We start from the raw sequence: 22,146 nt of genomic DNA on the forward strand, positions 1-22,146 counted from the left end.
TACGTCGGAGGTTTTCCTTTTCCCGGATCAGTCGTCCACAGGCGTCTTCAGGAAAATGTGGAAGTGGGTATGTTGTAATCTGTGGGTGGGTTGCCATATCTGCTTCAAGGAGACCCGGCAGGGCTGCTCGAAGCACCCACTTGACGCGTATGAGGATATTCGTAGCGGCAGCAAGATGGTAAATGCTGTCTGAGAATAGAGTGGACCGAGATACCTTATGTATGTCGTGGATGGCTTGAGTAGGGTCTGTGCGAATGATGAATTGAGAGTATCGAGCATCTTGAACAGTAGGTAGCAACGCAGCCGAGCCGTCTCGTATGGCAGCAAGCTCGGCAAGGTAGGCCGGTGGTGCAGGATCGGCAACACACGAGCACGTCTGGCCTGCCTCTGGTATCAATGGACACACGAGAGCTGTGCGAATCATGGTGCCATTAACACTGGCATCAGTGTATGCGAAAAGAGTGGCATCGTCTTGATTGTCATCGGCGCGATGAAGGCGGGAAACATGGGCATTCGCCTGACGAGGAACTGGGCTATACAGACGACCAAGAGGCTTATTGTCACTTAATTATACCCTTTTCCACGCAGCTACATCGGGTCTCGTAGATGCTGAATTGTTTATTTGGTGTCCCATGTACTGGGCCAGTGAAGCAGCCGAGCAGAAATACGATGGCTTTAGGGCGCACACGCATCGACGTTGGTGTACGAGCTCGTCAATAGTGTTGAGTTGGGACTCGGCCTGTAGGGTTGGCAATGGAGTGAGACGTGGTAGTCCCGTTATGGCCCGCATGGCTTCGTTATTAAAGGCATCAAGGCGAGCCCATTGTGCCTGCGTGAGATGGTGAAACGGGGCTCTGTAGAGGAGTCGTGGTTGCAATACAAAACGGACAAGAAGGCGAGCCATGTTGGTGCTCGCTCTGCCAGATTTCTTCGTAATCCGACGTATCAACTGTACCGTTTCTGCGGCATGTTCCTTTGCATTCTTGACCCATGGTCCCGCAGATCCGGAGGAATCCATTTCAAGGCCGAGTACACGAAGAGTTGAAGCCTCGTGTAATTGTTGCTGATCCAGAGTTAACTGAAGAGGCCGGAGTGCCAGAGGACGGCGCCCATTCTTGTTCGCTACTGACATGTACATCACCTTGTCCTTGGAAATATCAAGCCCTATCTGAGCACACCAGTTGCGCGTCATGTTTAGGGCCTCTTGGAGCAGTTGTTCTTGGTGGCAGATTTCAGGATCAACTGGCCAGACAGTGACGTCATCTGCGTACATTATGTACTGTGCGTTATGTATCGTGGCTAGCTTCCAAGCTAGTGGAAGGATAGCGATATTGGAGAGGACTGGTGCGAACACAGATCCTTGTCGGACACCCCGATGTGCAACGAGCTGACCTGCTGCTTGGCCAGCCAGGCGAATGGAGAAGGTGCGAGCGCACAGGAAGGCTTCGACGAGTGTGCAGACACGGCTAGGGAACTGAAGCCAATCGAGAATTCCGACAATTGCTTCGTGACTCACATGGTCGTACGTTTTACGAATATCCATTGCCAGAATCGTGCGAATTATTTGGGAGGGGCCTCCGATGAGCACCATAGAAGATAGGTACGCAAGGCCATCCTCTGCTCCTAGATGAGCACGGAACCCGATTTGCCCAGGATGATACCATGAGTACCGCTCGAGCCACCATGTAATGCGTGTCGCGAGCATACGCTCCATCAGCTTGCCTAACGTTGAGGTTAGTGCTATTGGGCGCATATGGGTGCTATTATCTTGGGGCTTTCCGGGTCTGGGAATAGGCACCATTTCTGCATGCCACCAAGAATCGCGAATGACTCCTGTAGCGCAAGCTTCGCTAAAGGCCCCCAACAGCACTTCGAGAACCTTGCCTTCCGTGTTTTTATAAAGTTCTACGGTAGGCCATCAGGTCCGGGTGCCTTGCATGGCTTCGACAGGTCTATTGTCGCTAAAAATTCCGCCATAGTGAAGACAGCTTGTGTACCCTCGATGTCGCAGAACGTAGGCGGCGTGCGTGCGTCCGCGGGAAGGCAGTTTTGAACAACGAAGGGAGGCGGTGCTTTGTCCAAAGCAGAAAACAGGTGTAGGCGACAGTTTCTGCGAATATTGCTGATGTCTGGCTCGATGCTAACAGGGCGCAGGCTGCGGGCTCTGGAGGGCGCCGACCACGTTACATTACTCGGTAGGTGCACCACATGGAGGCATTGGACGACGGAGGTCCGAGAGAAGAGCACCAGTCTATCCAGCGGCCACGTTATAAGCGGTGTTCATGGCGCCGAGCTTCTGCAGTAAAGCGTTGGGCCTCTAAGCGAAGGGTATTTGATGCAGGGTCACGTTCTGATGCAAGTTCTGCTTGGCGGCGCGACGTCCAGGGACGCAGAAGTTGCAAATCAGGAGCGGTTCGCGATTCGCTCATTGAGGCAACCCACGACGTACGTGTCGCCTCAATTAATGCCGCCTTAAGACGATGGGACGGGTCCAGTATGAAGTTGGATACATTGCTTTCTGATACCGCCCTGTATCGATCCCAGTCCGCCACTCGACATAGTCGGCGGAGGTGGCCTGTTCCGCTGGAAGATAAGCCAAGGTGCATAGGATGATGGTCGCTACCCCAGCAGTCGGGTTCACATGACCACGAGACGGTCGTCCTTCCTAGCCACCAAGATAAGTCCGGTGAGAGTGGCGGCGCGCGAGGGTGGTCACGCCGACGAGTATGCACTGACACATTATAAAGCAGGGTGAATTGGGCATCCATAAATGTGTCCAGCACACATGTACCACGCGCACTGGAAATGGCGTATCCCCGTGTGATGTGGGGCGCGTTAAAATCTCCCGCGACCATAACGGAGCAACCAGGATGTTTCTGTCGTCGGTGCGCCCGCCAGCCGAGACACAACCGAGCCGCAGGACCGCTGTAGGGGCGAGCATAGTACGAAACGATGATATCGTCCGTGCATTGGAGACGAACCAATACGGCCACGACTTCTTGCCATAGAGTACACCACTGCGAAAGATCAACTCGAGTCTGGTGAAGAGTGCATCTTAGATACGGTGCAGCCTCTCCTGGATGGGCATCGGGCGTAGCACTCCTAAGATCCAACATTGAAGGCTATGAGTATGCCAGAAATCCTGGCATGGGTGGCAGGCTGTTGGATTCTTGAAGCAGTAGAGCCCAAACACGCAGCTTCCCATATCTGAGACGCTGACGCAGCTCTCCAACCTTCCCCGTTAGCCGCGACAGTTCCACTGTAAGATGCCTTCTGACACACTTGAAGACGTAGCAGCCATCATAGATTAAGATTGGCCAGTAGAACCGAGGTGAGATGCTGGAGCTGTTGCGCAACGAAGCGCAAGAGTTCTTGGGGTGAAAGTGGTTTCGACACAAATGCCGGGTTAGCCATATGAGGACTAGACGTCGACGGCGAATGCGACGGCCGCGCTCCATCATGAGGATGCCGGAGCATTGTACGGCGTTGCTTGAGATGTTGAATTTCCTTTTCAAGGCTGGCCAGGCGAGCGTGGATCTCGAACTCTTCGTCTGCCAAAGAAAGCGGCGTTTCATCTATAGAATGTGACGCCCGTTGCGGCCGTGAAGTGGACGACCTAACAGCTGCGCTATAGGAACGAGTGGCAGCACCACTTGTCGCTGTACTTGCTATTGACACCTGGCTAGCATCCTCTTCCAGCGAGGCCAGAACGGCGTAACGGTTGTACACAGGGACTTGTTTCATTGATGGATCTCGAGGGGTCCTTGCTGGCTGTCGAGAATGGCGTTGTCGAACCTTCTTAGTGGCCTTCAACTTCACAGGACACGTCGTGGAAGTGATGTCATGATCGTTTATTTGGCATAGGAAGCATCTAAACGATGCGGACGTTTCAGGCTCCATGGTGTCGTCCTTGGGTGGGTAGGGGCCGGATGATTTCATGTGCCCCTGTCTAAAGCAAGAGTAGCAGTACACAACGGAAGGCTTGAATGGACGCGGGCTCAGTACGCAACCGTAATAGAGGATACGTTCAGGTGGGGAATTAGGACCTGAAAGCGTGATTAGGCGCGTACGATCGCTGCCTAGGTAGCGAGCAGCCACGAACTTGTGTGTGGGACACGATAGTTCCTGTAACAGCCTCTCGGGTTCTTGGTCAAGGTCAACGCCATTAACCACGTAGCGTCTTAAATCGGTACCACTGGCGAAGTACGCCTGGACTGGAAGGACACATTCTTCCGAGACTTGTATTTGTTGCAGTTCTTCGAGTTTATAATGTAGTGCCATAACAGACACCCATACTGAGACCGTATTAGTGGGTTTGTGTAGAGCAAAACCTTGAAATCGGGAAGTCTCGAGGCAGCGATGCAGGGCCGCTTGAATGATACGGTTGCGCAGAGTGGACCTGTCATCTCCAGCACGAGGCTTGATAACCACGTTGTACCACGATGTCGTTGGCGACTCCGGAGACGTGCGTGTCGGTCGTGCGGGCAGGCCTTGTGATGAGCGAGGTCTTTTCGGGGCTGCTGGAGCTACATTTTCATTCGATTGAAGGCCAGTAGCTTCCTTCGTTTTCTTGGCCGAGGTGTGCGCCACGACTGCAGGGTTGTTCTGCTCCATGTTAGTGGTATCCATGCTCAGGGTACCGCCTACGCACGTTGCACTTGTCCCCACGAAGAAGACACTGCTGACTTGGATAGCAGTTGCATCAGTAATGTTCCGATCTTTCGCCGCAGCGGACAGCAGCTTGGATGCTCCGCGCCGACGCGGCGAGTGCCGTGGAGGCACTCGCACTCGCAAAGCCGCGCAAGAACTCGAGTTGGACGACGCAGCAGGAGGGTGTAGATGACGACGGACCTTGTAGATAGGCGCCAGTAGTAATTACGAACCGCCAAAGTGGTCTATAAACAACAGAGTCCCAGTAGCGAAAAAAAAACCAGCAAACGGGGCGAAAATACGGAGCTACGGAAAAACACGTCCGAGTGGAACGAGCGCTCTCGTGTTTTTTTTTATTACGTGCAGTTTTGTTTGGGCTTTCGTGTTTGTATTAATTTTTAAGAGGGGGGTATTGACACGTGTACTTGTTTGTCGGGCGAGATCATTCACCATCTAACAAATGTTATCGCTCAGCGCTTGGACGCGCCTGCAGGTATAAGAAGTTTCTCGAATGACATAGATGGTTCTGTCCATTGCCTTTTGCCACCGAACCTTATGTAACCTGAGTGTATGTCTGCGTGACGCTAACTGCGGGGTAATTTGTGAAAGACACGCGGGCAGCAGCGATTACTCTTCACTTCGATGACTCATGTAAAAAATCCGACGCGCTTGACCAGCCTGACCAGCTGACCAGCTAGCTCATCAGCTATCGTTTTTCTTTGAGTGTAGCCTGTTTTTGAGGGCACAGGATCGCCTAATACAATGCAAGTTTCGTCATGCATAGTTTTGCGGCTTTCATCACTGTCGCTACTACGTGGCCATATATATCTACCTATATATATATATATATATATATATAGCACGAACAGACGGCACTATGGTACGTACGCGGCAACGTTGTAGTTGTTGGCGTTGGCGTCGGTGGCGGCAGCGGTGGAGTTGTGGTAATTGTCGGTTTCCTGGTTTGTGGCGTTGGTGCTGTTGTGGTGGCCGTTTGCGTCGATGGTGGTGATGGTGGCGGTCGGGTAACCTTCGCTTTCGTGGTTTGTGGCGTTGGTGCTTTTCGGGTGGCCTTCGGTGTCGATGCTTTCTGTGGTGGCGGTGGGGCAATCTTCGGTTTCGTGGCTTGCGACATTGGTGCTCCTTGGGTGACTTTTGGTGTCGATGGTGGTGGTGGGGCAATCTTCGGTTTTGTGGTCTGCGGCGTTGGCGCTGCTCGTGTGGCCTTTGGCGTCGATGGTTTCAGTGGCGGCGGTGGGGCAACCTTCAGTTTCGTGGTTTGCGGCGTTGGTGTGCCTCGGGTGGCCTTCGGCGTCGATGGTTTCAGTGGCCGTGGGGTAGTCTTAGGTTTCGTGGTTTGCGGCGTAGGCGCTCGTCGGGTGGCCTTTGGCGTCAATGGTTGCAGTGGTGGCGGTGGGGCAATCTTTGTTTTCGTGGTTTGCGGCGTAGGCGCTCGTCGGGTGGCCTTTGGCGTCGATGGTTTCAGTGGTGGCTGTGGGGTAACCTTCGGTTTCGTGGTTTGCGGCGTAGGCGCTCGTCGGGTGGCCTTTGGCGTCGATGGTTTCAGTGGTGGTGGGGTAGTCTTCGGTTTCGTGGTTTGCGGCGTAGGCGCTCGTCGGGTGGCCTTTGGCGTCGATGGTTTCAGTGGTGTCGGTGGGGCAATCTTCGGTTTCGTTGTCTGCGGCGTAGGCGCTCGTCGGGTGGCCTTTGGCGTCGATGGTTTCAGTGGTGTCGGTGGGGCAATCTTCGGTTTCGTGGTCTGCGGCGTAGGCGCTCGTCGGGTGGCCTTTGGCGTCGATGGTTTCAGTGGTGTCGGTGGGGCAATCTTCGGTTTCGTGGTCTGCGGCGTAGGCGCTCGTCGGGTGGCCTTTGGCTTCGATGGTTTCAGTGGTGGTGGTCGTGTAACCATTGGTGTGGCAGGTAGTTGCGGCTGGGGAACTGGTGTGGTCTTCGGCGTTCGTAGACTTGGGGACGGGTGCACACCCGGTATGCGTAGGGCCGGAGGTACGGTCGGCGACCGACGATGGTTGGTCTCTGAATCTCGCCGGCCCGCAGGCGGCTGTCTTGGGGCAGATCTCACAGCAGTTGGTCTCTGCAGAGGAGGCCGATTTTTAGAAGAAATTGTAAATCATCATCATGAGAACGAAAGGTAGGTTTATAATCAGTTTACTTATGGCACCGAAGGACGAAGTACTCTCCCGTACGCATCGTACTTTGGTCATGCACCAGCTCACATCGTATCTTTACTGCCTGTAAATAATCTAATTCAACCACGGCATCCAGATCACGTACGTCCGCGGCTTCGCTTGTCTACTGTTGCAACACAATATGTCATTCTAACCTACCACCTAATACTTGTCCTCTTTACATGCCCTTTGTTAATCTAGCTTTTCCTTAATATAAGTCCCGCGTGTCTCCCTAATATACACCGCTGTTTGCCTATCCCTTAACGATGAAAAATTATTGTCATTCAATTTTTGACATAGATTGTGACTTAGTACGACTCGCAGAAAATATGGAAACGTTTATAATACGGATATATACATAGCAATAATATGCAGCGTTCTGTCTCAGGCTTAAATATGAATGCTCGGAAAGTTACGGAAACAATGGAGGAATTTCATATCTACATTGACCGCCTACTATCAACAACACTACGACAATGTTGCGGAAATCATAGATAATGAAGTAAAAAATTTTACATGCTATGTGAACACTTCCACACTTAGCAAATATCTTATTAGATCACATACGGTGAATAACCCTCAATGCGCCGTGTTTGAAACCGACATAACTTCTCTTCAATTGGGTTATAAACACCATTTCTGAGATAGGAAAGCGAAATTTTAATGAATATATAATTTGCAGTCCTGAGACTTTCTGATGGTTGTGAGGCTTTCTCTTCATTCAATCACAGTATTTCCTTGCTATTTATATATGTATTCTACAGTGCGAAGAATTGAATCAATGCTCAGTCTTAGCAAGTTTTACCCATTTCCGATATTTGTGTGTGTCTATAGTAGACGAGTTATTTAATTTTACCTGTCATATTTCTCATTACATATCTCGAACAGAAAACATGCGGCCCTTGTGGGCGGCTAATCTGATTACACGTCCTCCTAGCGAGACGTAGGCGTGGGATTCGTGGCGAACCTTATAGTTTAGCATAGCACAACTTCAGCTGTGTACTTCTACTCTGCATTTAAAGCGAAATACCTATTGAGCCGTCTTTTTTTCTTCTTTCACCAAATGGAGCAGTGCACAATGACACCAACCAGGTATTTGAGTTCTTATTGATGTGTTCAAAAGCTGTCGGGATTTAGGTGTACGGCTTTATGAACAAACTCACCGGCACTCGTGTAATGCTCTTGGTCGCTCCACCGCTGCTCGACCCTCCCGAACCTACAACACGGCTGTAAGTTCCTGTCTCATCAGTATGGTCTCCGTCGTCATCTAGCTCGCTGTCGCCTGCATAAAAGGAAAAGTATGAACATCCAGTACAAATTGAGTCACTCAATCGTGATTCACGAATGCACTCAGATATTCGCATTCACAAAGCCTTCTATTGAAATTATGCATAGATTTGCCTTACTGTATGGAGTTTAAGGGGCATGCACTGGTGAGGACCAAATATTGTTTACATGGCAGTGAGGTAAGGTGCCCGTCAGCGACATCTAAAGGATGTCGCCTGTTGTTCACTTGGCACCAGGTCTGTCCCCTTGATAGGATCTTACCATTTCAATAATTTACAAACTAACTTACGCATCTTCACCATGAGGTTTGTCTAGCCTGTCTCTGAATTTAACACTTTCTAAAGCAAAAATTGCGGCAGAACACATATGACGATGAATGTCGACGGTAACGCGTTAGATTTAAAATAATAGAGCAGCGCAACGTACAGCACTGTTAAAGACGCCTATGTATGAGGCGTTTACTGCGGCGGGACTCGTACTTCGCATTGCCCTACGAAAAATCGGTGCAAATGGCGACTGCGACGCCTGTGCACGGCCTCTGACATTCGTGGCCCGCTGGTGGGCGGAAAAAACTAAGCAGTGCATCTTTGGACACCCGGTCTCCGGTCTCACGCTTCTTTATGGGTATGTTGCGGCATCTAGTAGCGCTACCGAGAAGTCCACGCGTACCCTCCAAGACCAGAAGCGTGGCGCACCGATTCCTGAGAACCCTGAGAATCGTTCCCTCACTTGTCACACACTGAGAAAGAGAGAGAGAGAGAGAGAAACGCAGAACACTTTATTGAAAACCCTTGCTGGGGACAAGGGAGGTGGGTGACCGGAAAACTAGCCCCACCCGAGTCACCCTTTATCTGGCCGCGACCAGACCTTAAGTCTTGGCGGCGCCGCGGCCAGCTGGACTAGTAATCTATGCAGTGGTGCTCCTATTTGACTGTTCCCGCTGCCCACACGGCACTTTCAAGCGGCGCAACGTCTGCACAAGCTGCGGGTGAAATTGCACTGAGGACGGGAGAAATATTAGAAATGAAAGACAAGGTATTTTAGGGAACTTCAGAGTGATGTAGTGCATCAAGAAATCCGGGTATCTCGTAATCACTTGCAGATCCCGTATGAACATGAAGTTCTTAATAAATGATGCCTCGTCGGCCTTGCAAGACGGAGAAAGAATCAGTTAAAATGAATATGATAAGAAAACTACTATCTTTGGCTTAAATAAGGTCGAATGTGAGTATGTATTCACGTCGCCCTTTACTGGGCCACCGTCAAATGCTATTTAACTCAACTGCCGCACCCTCCGCGAGATTATGCCGAATAGCTGAGTTCTCATCTGAGGCTGGAGCTGGTTGCCTGCAGAAACAACATACTGGAGCAAATATGCGCAGCTCAATGAGGCAGCTGTATGCTATAACAAAAATCTGGAGGTGACTCAGCACATCCTATTGGAGTGCAAAGGGATCCAGTCAGTGACACCCGTAGGTGACGCACACCTCCCAGAAGCACTTGGATTTTATTTGTACGGAATAACTAACCATTCAGCAGTCAGGACAAGCTTCGGGTTAAGGATTCAGGTTATTGGTGGGAAAGAAAAGTAGGGAGGAGATTGATACAGCCGAATCCGCTGCAAGCATAGGTACCGGTTAAAGACAGATGAAGAAGTTTTGCAAAGTAGAATAAAATATTAAAGATATGTACTCAAAAATGCTACAATGGAAAGCATGTAGAGCATGTATGAGCAACTCAAACATGTACGTGACTATTTGTCATCGCCCCGTTTCAAGAGCATGTCGATAAATCATCATCGTCATCATCGGCCGGGTGTGCAATGCGCGCGCGCCACCCCACATGGTGGAAAAAAGTTCAAGCGCATTGACGCCTACTCAGCTGGGGCTGAGGAGAGCTTAGTGGGAGAAGCTCGTCTGGGCATGCGCGTGGGCCGCCGTACATGAGCGCGCGGGCCTTGACGCATCTCTATCGGCAGCGCGGTAACTCACAGTGTGTGAGAGGTTCATAGCAGCATCATGCTGCCGTGTTGCAGGAAACGCAAGCACACCGAGGCGGCGGGTGCTAGATGGGCCGTTGAGAGCGCCGACGTGCGTGAAGCTAGTCTCGTCGAGCCACGCGCCAACGACGCCAAGAAGGCGGCGGAAGCTCGCAACACCCGTCTCGTGCAAACTCGTAATTCGTACGTCAACGCCAGGAACGTCATGTCGTCATGCACCGTTTGCAGGCCCTCCACGGAGGCGAATGGAGTCGCCGAACACGTACGCGTAGCTGCAGACAGATCTGAAGAGAGTCTACGGCGTTGTAGTCAGCTAGGTTGCGTATTCTCATTGCGCGTGCATTATGATACAAGGATATACGAATAAAATAAAACATAACTAAATGGAGGGACAGAATACGCACACACACACACACATATATATATATATATATATATATATATATATATATATATATATATATATATATATATATAGTACTGTAGAATAAGGAGCAGTGCGGCTGTGGCTAAGAGAGAGAGAACGACGACAAGAGATAACAACCTTGTTTCGGTGCTCGATCGGCTGTACTACCTCTCGCTGCTATATCGTTCTAGTCGCGAACGTTTACTGCCCAAAGTGCTTCGCGACATTTGGTGGAAGGTGCAGGACCTTTTGCAAACGTGCAACTCCGTAGCCGGACGATCCCTGCCACAAATATCCATGCCTGAGGAAACTAGTCATATCGATTCACCTCAGGCATCGCCTCCGGTCGTCTGTCCTGGTGCGCCACGCCAACGAAATCCTTCCTTATTCAATGACAATGACGATCATGACGTAGAGGACTGGCTGTCACCGTACAACCGAGTGAGTACCCCCAACAAATGGACTGAAGGTGACAAGCTTGGTTACGTACCATTCTACCTTTCCGGGGTCACCCATGTTTGGTTTCGAATCCATGAGGCTGACTTTTACACCTGGACAGCATTCCGAACGACACTTCAGGAAGTCTTCGGTCACCCTGATGTGCGCAAACTTTGGGCTGAACAGCTTCGCTGTCGTGCCTGACAAAAGGTCGAAACCTTCACGAGCTACATTCAAGATGTAGTTGACATTTGCCGGCGTATGAACCCAGATATGACCGAAGATCACAACGTCTAAAACATCTTGAACGGCACAGAAGATGACGCCTTCCAAATGCTCTTGGCAAATAATCGTCAGACGGTCAACGTCCTCATAATGCTTTCTCTCACTCCGTACGTCGTGCTTTCAGGTCTGAGTAATGGTGTCAGTGCCACTCCTTGCAGTTCAGCAATCTTCGGCCAAATCAAGCAATTTGTACGACAAGAAGTGGCACGCCAACTCTCTCTTCTGGCAGTCAGTCCTGCGTCAGAGTCGCCCTCGTTACCCGATCTCCGTCAGGTGATAGAAGAACGCCGTACCACTTGCTCATCAACCGCCTCCTACGCCTGTTCCACTTACGTACGCTGCCCTTGTCGCGAATCCAAGGCCTCCGTCTGCAGCTATTCAATCCAGACTTAACAGCGCCTTTCCCTCACCTTCGCAAGCGGCCGCAACATATGCACCCACAAGCAGCTACTGTCCGCCACAACAGCCCGTGCGCCCAACTCGCCAATATTTGTATCACCCTCCACCCGCTGCTCTCAATCCATGGCGCACCCATTTCAACCGGCCTATCTGTTCTTCGTGCGGCCTACCTGTGCATGTAGCACGGCTTTGCCGCTGGTGCGGATGGTATCCTTCGAATTCTCCTAAGGCGGAAAGCAAAGGTTTCGACTCTGCGTCCCGTTCCGCTACTGCCGCTCAGCCCTTCGAAGCCTCGTCTCCTGCTTGCCGAACCTTCAATACCCGTCGGTCTCCCCCCCCCCCCTCCGTCGGCGTTCTCTGTCGCCGCTTATCCGCTGCGAGAGGAAAATCCGAGAGGAAAACTAGGGACCACAGTTCCGGAGGCAGGAACTGCCATCAACGAACTCTTCAAGACCTCATTTATTTCCTGCGAACCTCGTTGAAGCTTATGCAACAGACATCGCCGTTCAGAAGAGGGAGCCCCGCTAATATATCAGAACGAAACGCCACGTAACGACAAGCGCGAGGAAGTTGGAAACGGAAAACCTCGGCCAGTCGGGGCAGCTGCGGATACGGCACGCTTTACCTGGCGAACGTTTGCCCAGTCAGGATTTGTTGTGGCAAGCCATCATTCAAATTTTACTCCACACTTCCTTACGAGGCATTGCCGTCTGACAAGCAGCGGGTCGTGCTCGGTATCAATGCAGCCTAGATCAACATTTTGAATTTGTTGGCTGAATCTAATTACGTGCGATATTAAAGATTCCTAAAAAATGGTTGTGCGGTAAAGTATGACTGCCTCCGAAATTTCCACTTATACAACAGCGTCCCAGGCACTAATAATAAAGAGAATCAATATTTGCTAATTATTCTCGTGAAGCTCAAGTAGTTTACGGAAAAGTATGTCCACCTAACCTAGAAACTCGTACGCCTAAAACATCATGTTTGCGGAACTCATTACATTTTTATAAAAAATCCTGTATTGCCCAATAAACGCATATTTTATGCTTGAGTAGCATTTAGACATTTACATTGGCTTAGCTAGACTTCTTTTTTCTCTAAAGCCTACTTCTCTTTATTTTAGACATACCTATGCATGCAGAGGCCGGACAGGCCGCCATTGGAATCTGAACCTGGCAACGTTTAACGTTAGAACGCTATCTAGTGAGGCGGGTCTAGCAGGTTTATTGGAGGAATTAGAGAGTAGTAAATGGGATATAATAGGGCTCAGTGAGGTTAGGAGGACAAAAGAAGCATATACAGTGCTAAAAAGCGGGCATGTACTGTGTTACCGGGGCTTAGCGGAGAGACGAGAACTAGGAGTCGGATTCCTGATTAATAAGGAAATAGCTGGTAACATACAGGAATTCTATAGCATTAACGAGAGGGTGGCAGGTCTTGTTGTGAAACTTAATAAGAGGTAGAAATTGAAGGTGGTACAAGTCTATGCCCCTACATGCAGTCATGATGACCAGGAAGTCGAAAGCTTTTATGAAGACGTGGAATCGGCGATGGGTAAAGTCAAAACAAAATACACTATACTGATGGGCGACTTCAATGCCAGGGTAGGCAAGAAGCAGGCTGGAGACAAGTCAGTGGGGGAATATGTCATAGGCTCTAGGAATAGCACAGGAGAATTATTAGTAGAGTTTGCAGAACAGAATAATATGCGGATAATGAACACCTTTTTCCGCAAGCGGGTTAGTCGAAAGTGGACGTGGAGAAGCCCGAATGGTGAGACTAGAAATGAAATCGACTTCATACTCTGCGCGAACCCTGGCATCATACAAGATGTAGACGTGCTCGGCAAGGTACGCTGCAGTGACCATAGGATGGTAAGAACTCGAATTAGCCTAGACTTGAGGAGGGAACGGAAGAAACTGCTACACAAGAAGCCAATCAATAAGTTAGCGGTAAGAGGGAAACTAGAGGAATTCCGGATCAAGCTACAGAACAGGTATTCGGCTTTAACTCAGGAAGAGGACCTTAGTGTTGAAGCAATGAACGACTATCTCATGGGCACCATTAAGGAGTGCGCAATAGAAGTCGGTGGTAACGCCGTTAGACAGGAAACCAGTAAGCTATCGCAGGAGACGAAAGATCTGATCAAGAAACGCCAATGTATGAAAGCCTCTAACCCTACAGCTAGAATAGAACTGGCAGAACTTTCTAAGTTAATCAACGAGCGTAAGACAGCGAACATCAGGAACTATAATATGGATAGAATTGAACAGGCTCTCAGGAACGGAGGAAGCCTAAAAACAGTGAAGAAGAAACTAGGAATAGGCAAGAATCAGATGTGTGCGTTAAGAGACAAAGCCGGCAATATCGTTACTAATATGGATGAGATAGTTCAAGTGGCTGAGGAGTTCTATAGAGATTTATACAGTACCAGTGGCACCCACGACGATAGTGGAAGAGAGAATAGCCTAGAGGAATTCGAAATCGCACAGGTAACGCCAGAAGAAGTAAAGAAAGCCTTAGGAGCTATGCAAAGGGGGAAGGCAGCTGGGGAGGATCAGGTAACAGCAGATTTGTTGAAGGATGGTGGTCAGATTGTTCTAGAGAAACTGGCCGCCCTGTATACGCAATGCCTCATAACCTCGAGCGTACCGGAATCTTGGAAGAACGCTAACATAATCCTAATCCATAAGAAAGGGGACGCCAAAGACTTGAAAAATTATAGACCGATCAGCTTACTGTCCGTTGCCTACAAAGTATTTACTAAGGTAACCGCAAATAGAATCAGGAACACCTTAGACTTCTGTCAACCAAAGGACCAGGCAGGATTCCGTAAAGGCTACTCAACAATAGACCATATTCACACTATCAATCAAGTGATAGAGAAATGTGCAGAATATAACCAACCCTTATATATAGCTTTCATTGATTACGAGAAAGCGTTTGATTCAGTCGAAACCTCAGCAGTCATGGAGGCATTACGGAATCAGGGTGTAGATGAGCCATATGTAAAGATACTGGAAGATATCTATAGCGGCTCCACAGCCACCGTAGTCCTCCACAAAGAAAGCAACAAAATCCGTATAAAGAAAGGCGTCAGACAGGGAGATACGATATCTCCAATGCTATTCACAGCATGTTTACAGGAGGTATTCAGAGGCCTGGAGTGGGAAGAATTGGGGATAAAAGTTGATGGAGAATACCTTAGCAACTTGCGATTCGCTGATGATATTGCCTTGCTTAGTAACTCAGGAGACCAATTGCAATGCATGCTCACTGACCTGGAGAGGCAAAGCAGAAGGGTAGGTCTGAAAATTAATCTGCAGAAAACTAAAGTATTGTTTGACAGGCTCGGAAGAGAACAGCAGTTTACGATAGGTAGCGAAGCACTGGAAGGGGTAAGGGAATACATCTACTTAGGGCAGGTAGTGACCACGGATCCGGATCATGAGGCTGAAATAAGCAGAAGAATAAGAATGGGCTGGGGTGTGTTTGGCAGGCATTCTCAAATCATGAACAGCAGGTTGCCACTATCCCTCAAAAGGAAAGTGTATAACAGCTGTGTGTTACCAGTACTCACACATGGGGCAGAAACCTGAAGGCTTACGAAAAGGGTTCTGCTGAAATTGACGACGACGCAACGAGCTATGGAAAGAAGAATGATGGGTGTAACGTTAAGGGATAAGAAAAGAGCAGATTGGGTGAGGCAACAAACGCGGGCAAACGACATCTTAGTTGAAATCAAGAAAAAGAAATGGGCATGGGCCGGACATGTAATGAGGAGGGAAGATAACCGATGGTCACTAAGGGTTACGGACTGGATTCCAAGGGAAGGGATGCGTAGCAGGGGGCGGCAGAAAGTTAGGTGGGCGGATGACATTAAGACGTTTGCAGGGACAACATGGCCACAATTAGTACATGACCGGGGTAGTTGGAGAAGTATGGGAGAGGCCTTTGCCCTGCAGTGGGCGTAACTGGGCTGCTGCTGCTGCTGCTGCTGCTGCTGCTGCTGCTGCTGCTGCTGCTGCTGCTGCTGCTGCTGATGATGATGATGATGATGATGATGATGATGATGATGATGATGCATGTAAATATATTGAGATATTCCCTTTTTTCGAACATACTGTAAACGGCTCTCCCTTATCGCAACCGCTGACCAGACAATGCTTCCAGAAACGCTTTTCTGCACTTCTGAAAAGTGGGCGTTCCCCACAGTTCTTGCTCGGCGAGTATCTTGGATCTCTCCAGCATTCCCTGAGTCATCCCCGGATATTTGCTTAAGCCGGCTCATGCCTAATCCTGTTACGTATATTTGTTTCGGTATGTTCCTGTACTTGGGCAGCCAGCTCGGCCTCAAATATGCTGGTACTGACTGGATTTTGCGTTATTGTACTGATTTATTTCTGCCGATTTCTTTCTTGCCATATTTGTACCTCTCCAACTACTTTCAATAAGGAGGTGCTTCGTTGCCAGCTTTACAGCCCTCTTGTTTCATTTGGCGCCGAAGTTCATGCGCATGGGCATTTCTACAAATCAAAATTTACTGTGTACTTTCTTTTTCACAAGACTCACAACGTATGTCAGTCCATGCACACTACCTGAATTGTGGTTTTACCATCTGCTTCGAATGTTAGTCTGCCCACCGACAATTGTTAACCCTAAAAACCTGTCAAGACAGGTAATATTAGGCACAGACTGACTTTTGCGAACGTTGTCTTTGACAGCATTATTACGTTAAAAGATTGCTTGCACGTACCCATAATTAATGCAGCCCCAAAGGGCTGTATGCCTCACTGCAGCACTACTGCGCTTTACTTTCATGCTTAAAAGATTTTGGTGCATGTCTGTGTAGGTTCTTTTCTTGCTTCAGCTACGCATTCAGGTATTTGTATTAGCTGAATTTGGGTGTGAGTTCCTGTCACCACCTTTCCAATCTCGGAAACTCCCACATGGCGCGCTTCTGCTGCGCCACTGAAACGTCTTGTACACAGCTTGAAATGAAAAACGGATGTTATCACATTGCACGAAGCCGGGGCTCCGGATGCAGGGTACAGCATTTTTTTTTCTGGGTTATGCTAAACCCTCGCGGACCCCTTGCAAGGCCAGTGGTGAGTGTTTATCATTCCTCGGTTAATTAATCGACGCGCCTCTTTTCCGGCGGCTATTCCTGAGACTTCAAAGGTGGCTGCCGAAAGTTCGAAAATTGCCATCATTGCGTCTCATTGCGGGTTTCATAAGACTTGAACACCAGTCTCAGCTCCAGCCACCTCCCATTAAGTGCCAATGACTGCATTTCACCTGACGTTTCAACGTTCCGCGATATCTTCCTGCCACTTCCTCGACATAAATACACTAATGTCATGTTCGGGTGGTCGTCGTGATTTTCTGAATCCGATCAAGCTGATTCCGTGAGTACTCACCCTTAGACTGGGATATATTTTCCGGCACACCTACAGCCGGCTGCTTTTCACAGAAGTTATAGTCAAGAAAACGAAATATTAAGGGATCATCCGATAACTCGGCCAGACCGCCACCGTCGGGGACATAATAGCTGGGCTCATTTCTCAAATAAAGCAGGGATGAGAGAGCAACTGGGTGATAATCGTCGTCGCTGAAAACGAAGCAAGAGCCTCCCTTCCCTAGCACGGCCAAAAGAACGGGTGGCGTCAGGTGACGGGCAAGCGATCAGATTTTTCAGCTGATCTAACGACGGTAATGAGAGCGCGTCTGGAGTTTCGAATAAGCAGTCGTGCGATTGGCACGGACCGACCTAATGGAGCAAGAACGGCCTTTTCGACCATGAAAGCAGGACCCGACTGTTGACAGTGTTGCTAACCAAGCAAAAGCGCTAAACCATGCGACAAGAAAGGCAACAGCTTGGCGCAAACTAAGAAGCTTTGCCTGAAAAAGTAAAACAGATGCGTAAACGGTTAGCCTGAATGCTCACGATCTCTCTCAACGCCCGTCGTTTGGCGCTGTTCCCAATTTAGAAACCGTACCGACAAGCTAAATTTTCAAGCCTTCTGAAAGCTGTTTTGGAATGCTCGAAACCACTACAGGACGATGTCGTAACAATGCTGCACGGACAGCAAGTGCACCGAACGGTGCACACACGCGACGAATCAAATATTGCCGAACTGAAAAATGAATTAATCTTTTCGTTGGCAAGATCCACATTATCAGAGACGCGCACATTATAGTGAAGCTGTGTGCAAATATTGCGAGTTATAAAGTCGTCTACTTCCATTGCTATCAATCATACCACTCTCTCTGAAAACAGGTCCCGTCTACTAAGCTGACAGGTCATTCGTGTACATATGTAAATGCTACTGTTGCTCTCGGTGTAGCAGGTTTACTCTTGCTTATTCCGTTGAATCATCTAGCCCAACGTTTCATTTTCGCTAGCCATACTTAAAAGTTAAAGAAATATACTGGGGCAAACAATCAATTCATTATGATAATTCAAGCGTGGCTTCACTAATGGAAAATGCAGTTGAACATGGTAGTAGTTGCCTTGTTATTTTTGGTGAAATAATTGTAATTAAACATAGATCAACTTTGCGTTTATCTAATCTACAATCAGAAAAGAGAATGAGGGCTAGTTACGATGCGTCTGACTTGTCAGCTGACGCTCTTGCTCTGTGAATTGCAGATTAAATGTGACACTAACCGGATGTTCTTTTTATGTTAGTATTTGTGAAATACGAAAGTTCCCGTGCAAGGGAAGCACTAAACCAAATCCAAACAAGGTTTCATATGCACCAGCACTGGTGCGGCTTCCCCTGCAGAGCATCTCGCTACGTTTTCTATGTGGTCTTCTGCATAAATAGGTCCACGCAACTTTAACACATTAACTCGGTCATTCATTTCCTAACGGCGATTTTCTTGCAAAAACTTTTTTCGGTGCACCTGAGGAAAGTCGATACAAGTATAAGTTATTATATGCGGCGCGACGTGCTTCTATGTTGTGAACTTGAATTTAGGTTACGGATTGGACTGAAATGCCTATTCCATAACATTTTTGTTTTTTCTACCCTGCCAGTACCAGCGAAAAAGTAATTATAAAGGTATGACACAGAACACGGGCTTCTGCTTTGCTTTGTTCATTTATTGCTGCTAATAGATTCAAAAATATGTTACTTTGCTGTTGCGGAGGCCGTTGATGCCAAAAAGAATATCGCACACCTCGCGTGCTTGCAGCTACGTGGGTAAAGTACGGTAAGAGTGTCCTTGCTCAAAACGCAAGCATTTGTAGATCTACACACAATCCAAAGCATGGCGTGCTGCTTGGAGGGAACAAATGAAAAGATTAATAAAAGCGTCCGTCCGAGTTCTCACGTGGTTCAAGAAATCAGAACGGGTATAACTGTGAGGAAGAATGCACAAATAAAGCGGTTTAGCTTTACACGATACGTTATACGTTAAGCTAGGGCCACATGCGCAAGTTCACAGAGATACCATGGTAGACATGACCGGAGATCAACATTGAGATGCACCTTCATTCCTTACCACGCTACGGCGTAATAATAAATTAATGTCCCCGTGGCTTAGATGCGTGGAATAGACTTTCAGAACGCAAAACATCGTAAGCGCATCCGGCAAGTTAATGTTTTGGCGCCATCTGACGGATGAACAGCAAATATCTTTCACTGGTCTTGTACATGTCCTCTCTGTAACCTCCTTGCAGCGTGAAGGTAAAGTGGTAATCTCAATAATACCTAAGAAAAGTTCTTAATACTTCACCCTCTGCGTGAGATGAAATTCAGTGATGACGATTTAAACATTTGTTCAGCACAAGACAAGGGAAAATGAAAGCAGGCAACCTTGACCGTGTGGCTACAATCATGTTATATATTCCAGGTAAGCGCTAGCAGTTTCCTTGGCAGTCGAGGATACTGTGCGCCCTTGTGCAGGGGACATAACACACCAGCTGACCAGGTACCCTATCAATCCCCACGCGAAGTTCGAACGTTGTCAGATGAACAGGTAGTCTGAAGGATGCTACGGCTAAGGCGATACGTAAAGCCTCTAGGACTGATGCAGGCGGTATTTCGTACGGCTAAATATGGGCTTGGTTGGTAACATAGGGCCACAAAGCAAGGTTTCCTTGGCGTATTTGAGTCACGATTCATATGATCCCCCCCTCATTATTGCGATATCCTGATGTCCTTAGCGTAAAGTTCAACCAGTCTATATAGAATATAAACAAGATAGAAGATCTCAGTGAGATGGACGCTTGACGTGATGCAAAGGACGTTGGTGCAAATATTTCAATAAAGGCAGTTGTCAGGCCAAGTCACCTTGTCGCAATTTTGTCTCGTGCGACATTTCTTGTTCAAACACAGTTAAGCTCTACAATTAAGGTCAGGCCTTGAAATTCCCCACTCGTCACCTCATCTTAAGCTTCCGTTATGCGCTCATGCTCGCAGTGCAAGTGCCAGCCTCACAGTCCAGTATCATAGCTATGAAAAACCATATGAGTTTAATCCCGCGTGGGGACTACTCGCATCGTTTTACCTTTTTTCCCTAAATGGTGGCGATTCGGCTGATGTTGAAGACGTAGCGTGGCCATGACAGCGGTACCGCATGACGATGCGAACAACGCGGTACGCACCAGCCTCACAGCGACGAAGGATGGACAGAACAAAACCAACTTGCAACTTTTAACTGCTAGCTGTCGCAGTAAATTAGAAGCAGTAAGTATAGGCGGATACACACGGAAGCATTAAAGAGCAATGAAAAGGCAGGAACTTACCATAAAACACCTGCAGCGAGATCATTGTTACACACAAGAACACGCCGATGAGCAGTAAAACGCATGCGAGCAGGAACACCCGGCCCCAGTTGTCATCGTCGTTTTCACTGTAGAGAGGAGGAAGGTAAAACGGCTTTATGATGCACATTTATTATTCTCCATGCTCAGGGATTTTGCCCATTCTCCCTACACGGCAATATGTTGAATTTCACAGCCTTACACCAGCGTATCTGAAAGCGCAGTAGTTACTGCCCATCGAGTTAAACCTTCTTAAGAACTCAGTGATAGGAGTGTTTTGGTGAGGATCAAACGATTCCTTCTGCGGAGAACTATGCATCGAATAAGCGCCATAAATCCACATGATATTAAAAGGATGTAGCCTCTCTTCAAGGTAGAAGCTTGTTGAAACTCGGAAGATCTTTTGAAAACAACTGTAAGAAAAAATGATGCCCCTTGAGTTACGCTGGAGAATTTCGGTGAAGCAGAGAAGAACCGAAGGGACAATTCGTAAAACTCCTGTGCATAACTAACGTCTTATCTAATAAGCTTAGGCTCAACCACAAGCTTCCTGGACAATGCAACAACACTGAATATCACGTTGCCCGTGGTCCCTGTAGTTGGCGGTATTTGCTTACGTTGGTAGAAATATTAAGCAGCCTCAAAAGGGAACAAGTCGATGGAAGTAGCATTGAACATACGATTAACGAGCCTGAAACATTGAAGTGAAAAAAAAATTTAATTAAAGTTCTATTGGAACATCGAAGTAACGGTATTTCACCCAAGTCCAATAAAACAATACCTGACACTGAGTTCATTAGTTATTATAGCCATTGCTACGTTATCGTCGTGGCTCATTTTCTTTTATGATCTAGTCATTTCATCATCCGCTTCCTAAACTGAGCAACACAATCTAAATCGCCAAAGGCAATTTTCTTCCAAGACTTTTCAGATTGCTCATTGCCTCTGTGCGTCAAGCTCTGAGCTAAAAAACTAACAAAACTGTGACATCAGTCTTCTTGAGTATAAGTAAAGAGCAGAAATATTTTTGTAACGGAGAAAAATCTTAGAAGGTCAGAAATCACTCTGACTTGACACAACAGTCATCGCGTCGAACACTGGCAAAAATTTTGAAATGAATATAACAGTAAGATAGAAAGAAAGTCTTACGTGCCCATAAATGATCCGGACCTTACACAAACATCACTGTATATAACACGCAGACATACTTTGAAATCCATTTAATCATAACATAGGCAATCAACACAGCGTACAAAAGGTATCTGTGCTCTAAGCATAGAACATAAGCCGTAATATAGACTATTTCAAGGTTAAAATTGTATACCATCGCGTACTTATACAGCGAAGTTATCAAGTGCTTTATCTTTTAGCACCTCTTAGATAAAATATTATAGGCAATAGGTCACTGCAAGCCCTATGTGTTAAACTAAATTGATGGCATCCTTTCTACCAAGGCGAACTTTCTCGAACAAATTTTTCGAGCTTGCAGAACGTAGTGACTTTTTTCCAGCTGTGCAAGAAGGTCTCGGGTAAAATTTGAGAAACTAGGCAAGTTTCGGACTGAGGTGGCTTTGCACCACGGAACAAGAAAGTGAAACCTCCTTTGTATACTCAACAGTGTGGCCTATGTCATTTGAACGTGCCTATATTTAAAGAACTTAGGTATTTGTCTATAACCAGTGCTAAGTACTATTTCATATGCTCCCGTTAAAGAGAAGTCTGT

The 22,146-nt window shown here is 47.9% G+C and overlaps 1 protein-coding gene across 1 annotated transcript in view; it reads right to left on the reverse strand.

Annotated features, from left to right (window-relative positions):
• Window positions 1-20,482, reverse strand: part of LOC142591472 (uncharacterized) — a 47,129-nt gene extending 26,647 nt beyond the window's left edge. Inside the window, exons 1-3 of the mRNA XM_075703800.1 lie at window positions 20,406-20,482; window positions 8,000-8,118; window positions 5,539-6,742 (exon numbers count right to left, since the gene is read on the reverse strand). Of these exons, the coding sequence (XP_075559915.1) occupies window positions 5,539-6,742; window positions 8,000-8,118; window positions 20,406-20,430 (1,348 nt within the window). The 5' untranslated portion in view covers window positions 20,431-20,482. The remainder of the gene's footprint in view (window positions 1-5,538; window positions 6,743-7,999; window positions 8,119-20,405) is intronic.
• Window positions 20,483-22,146: the final 1,664 nt, after the last annotated feature.

The sequence above is a fragment of the Dermacentor variabilis genome, chromosome 8 (genome assembly GCF_050947875.1).
Source record: "Dermacentor variabilis isolate Ectoservices chromosome 8, ASM5094787v1, whole genome shotgun sequence".
Lineage (NCBI taxonomy): Eukaryota > Metazoa > Arthropoda > Arachnida > Ixodida > Ixodidae > Dermacentor > Dermacentor variabilis.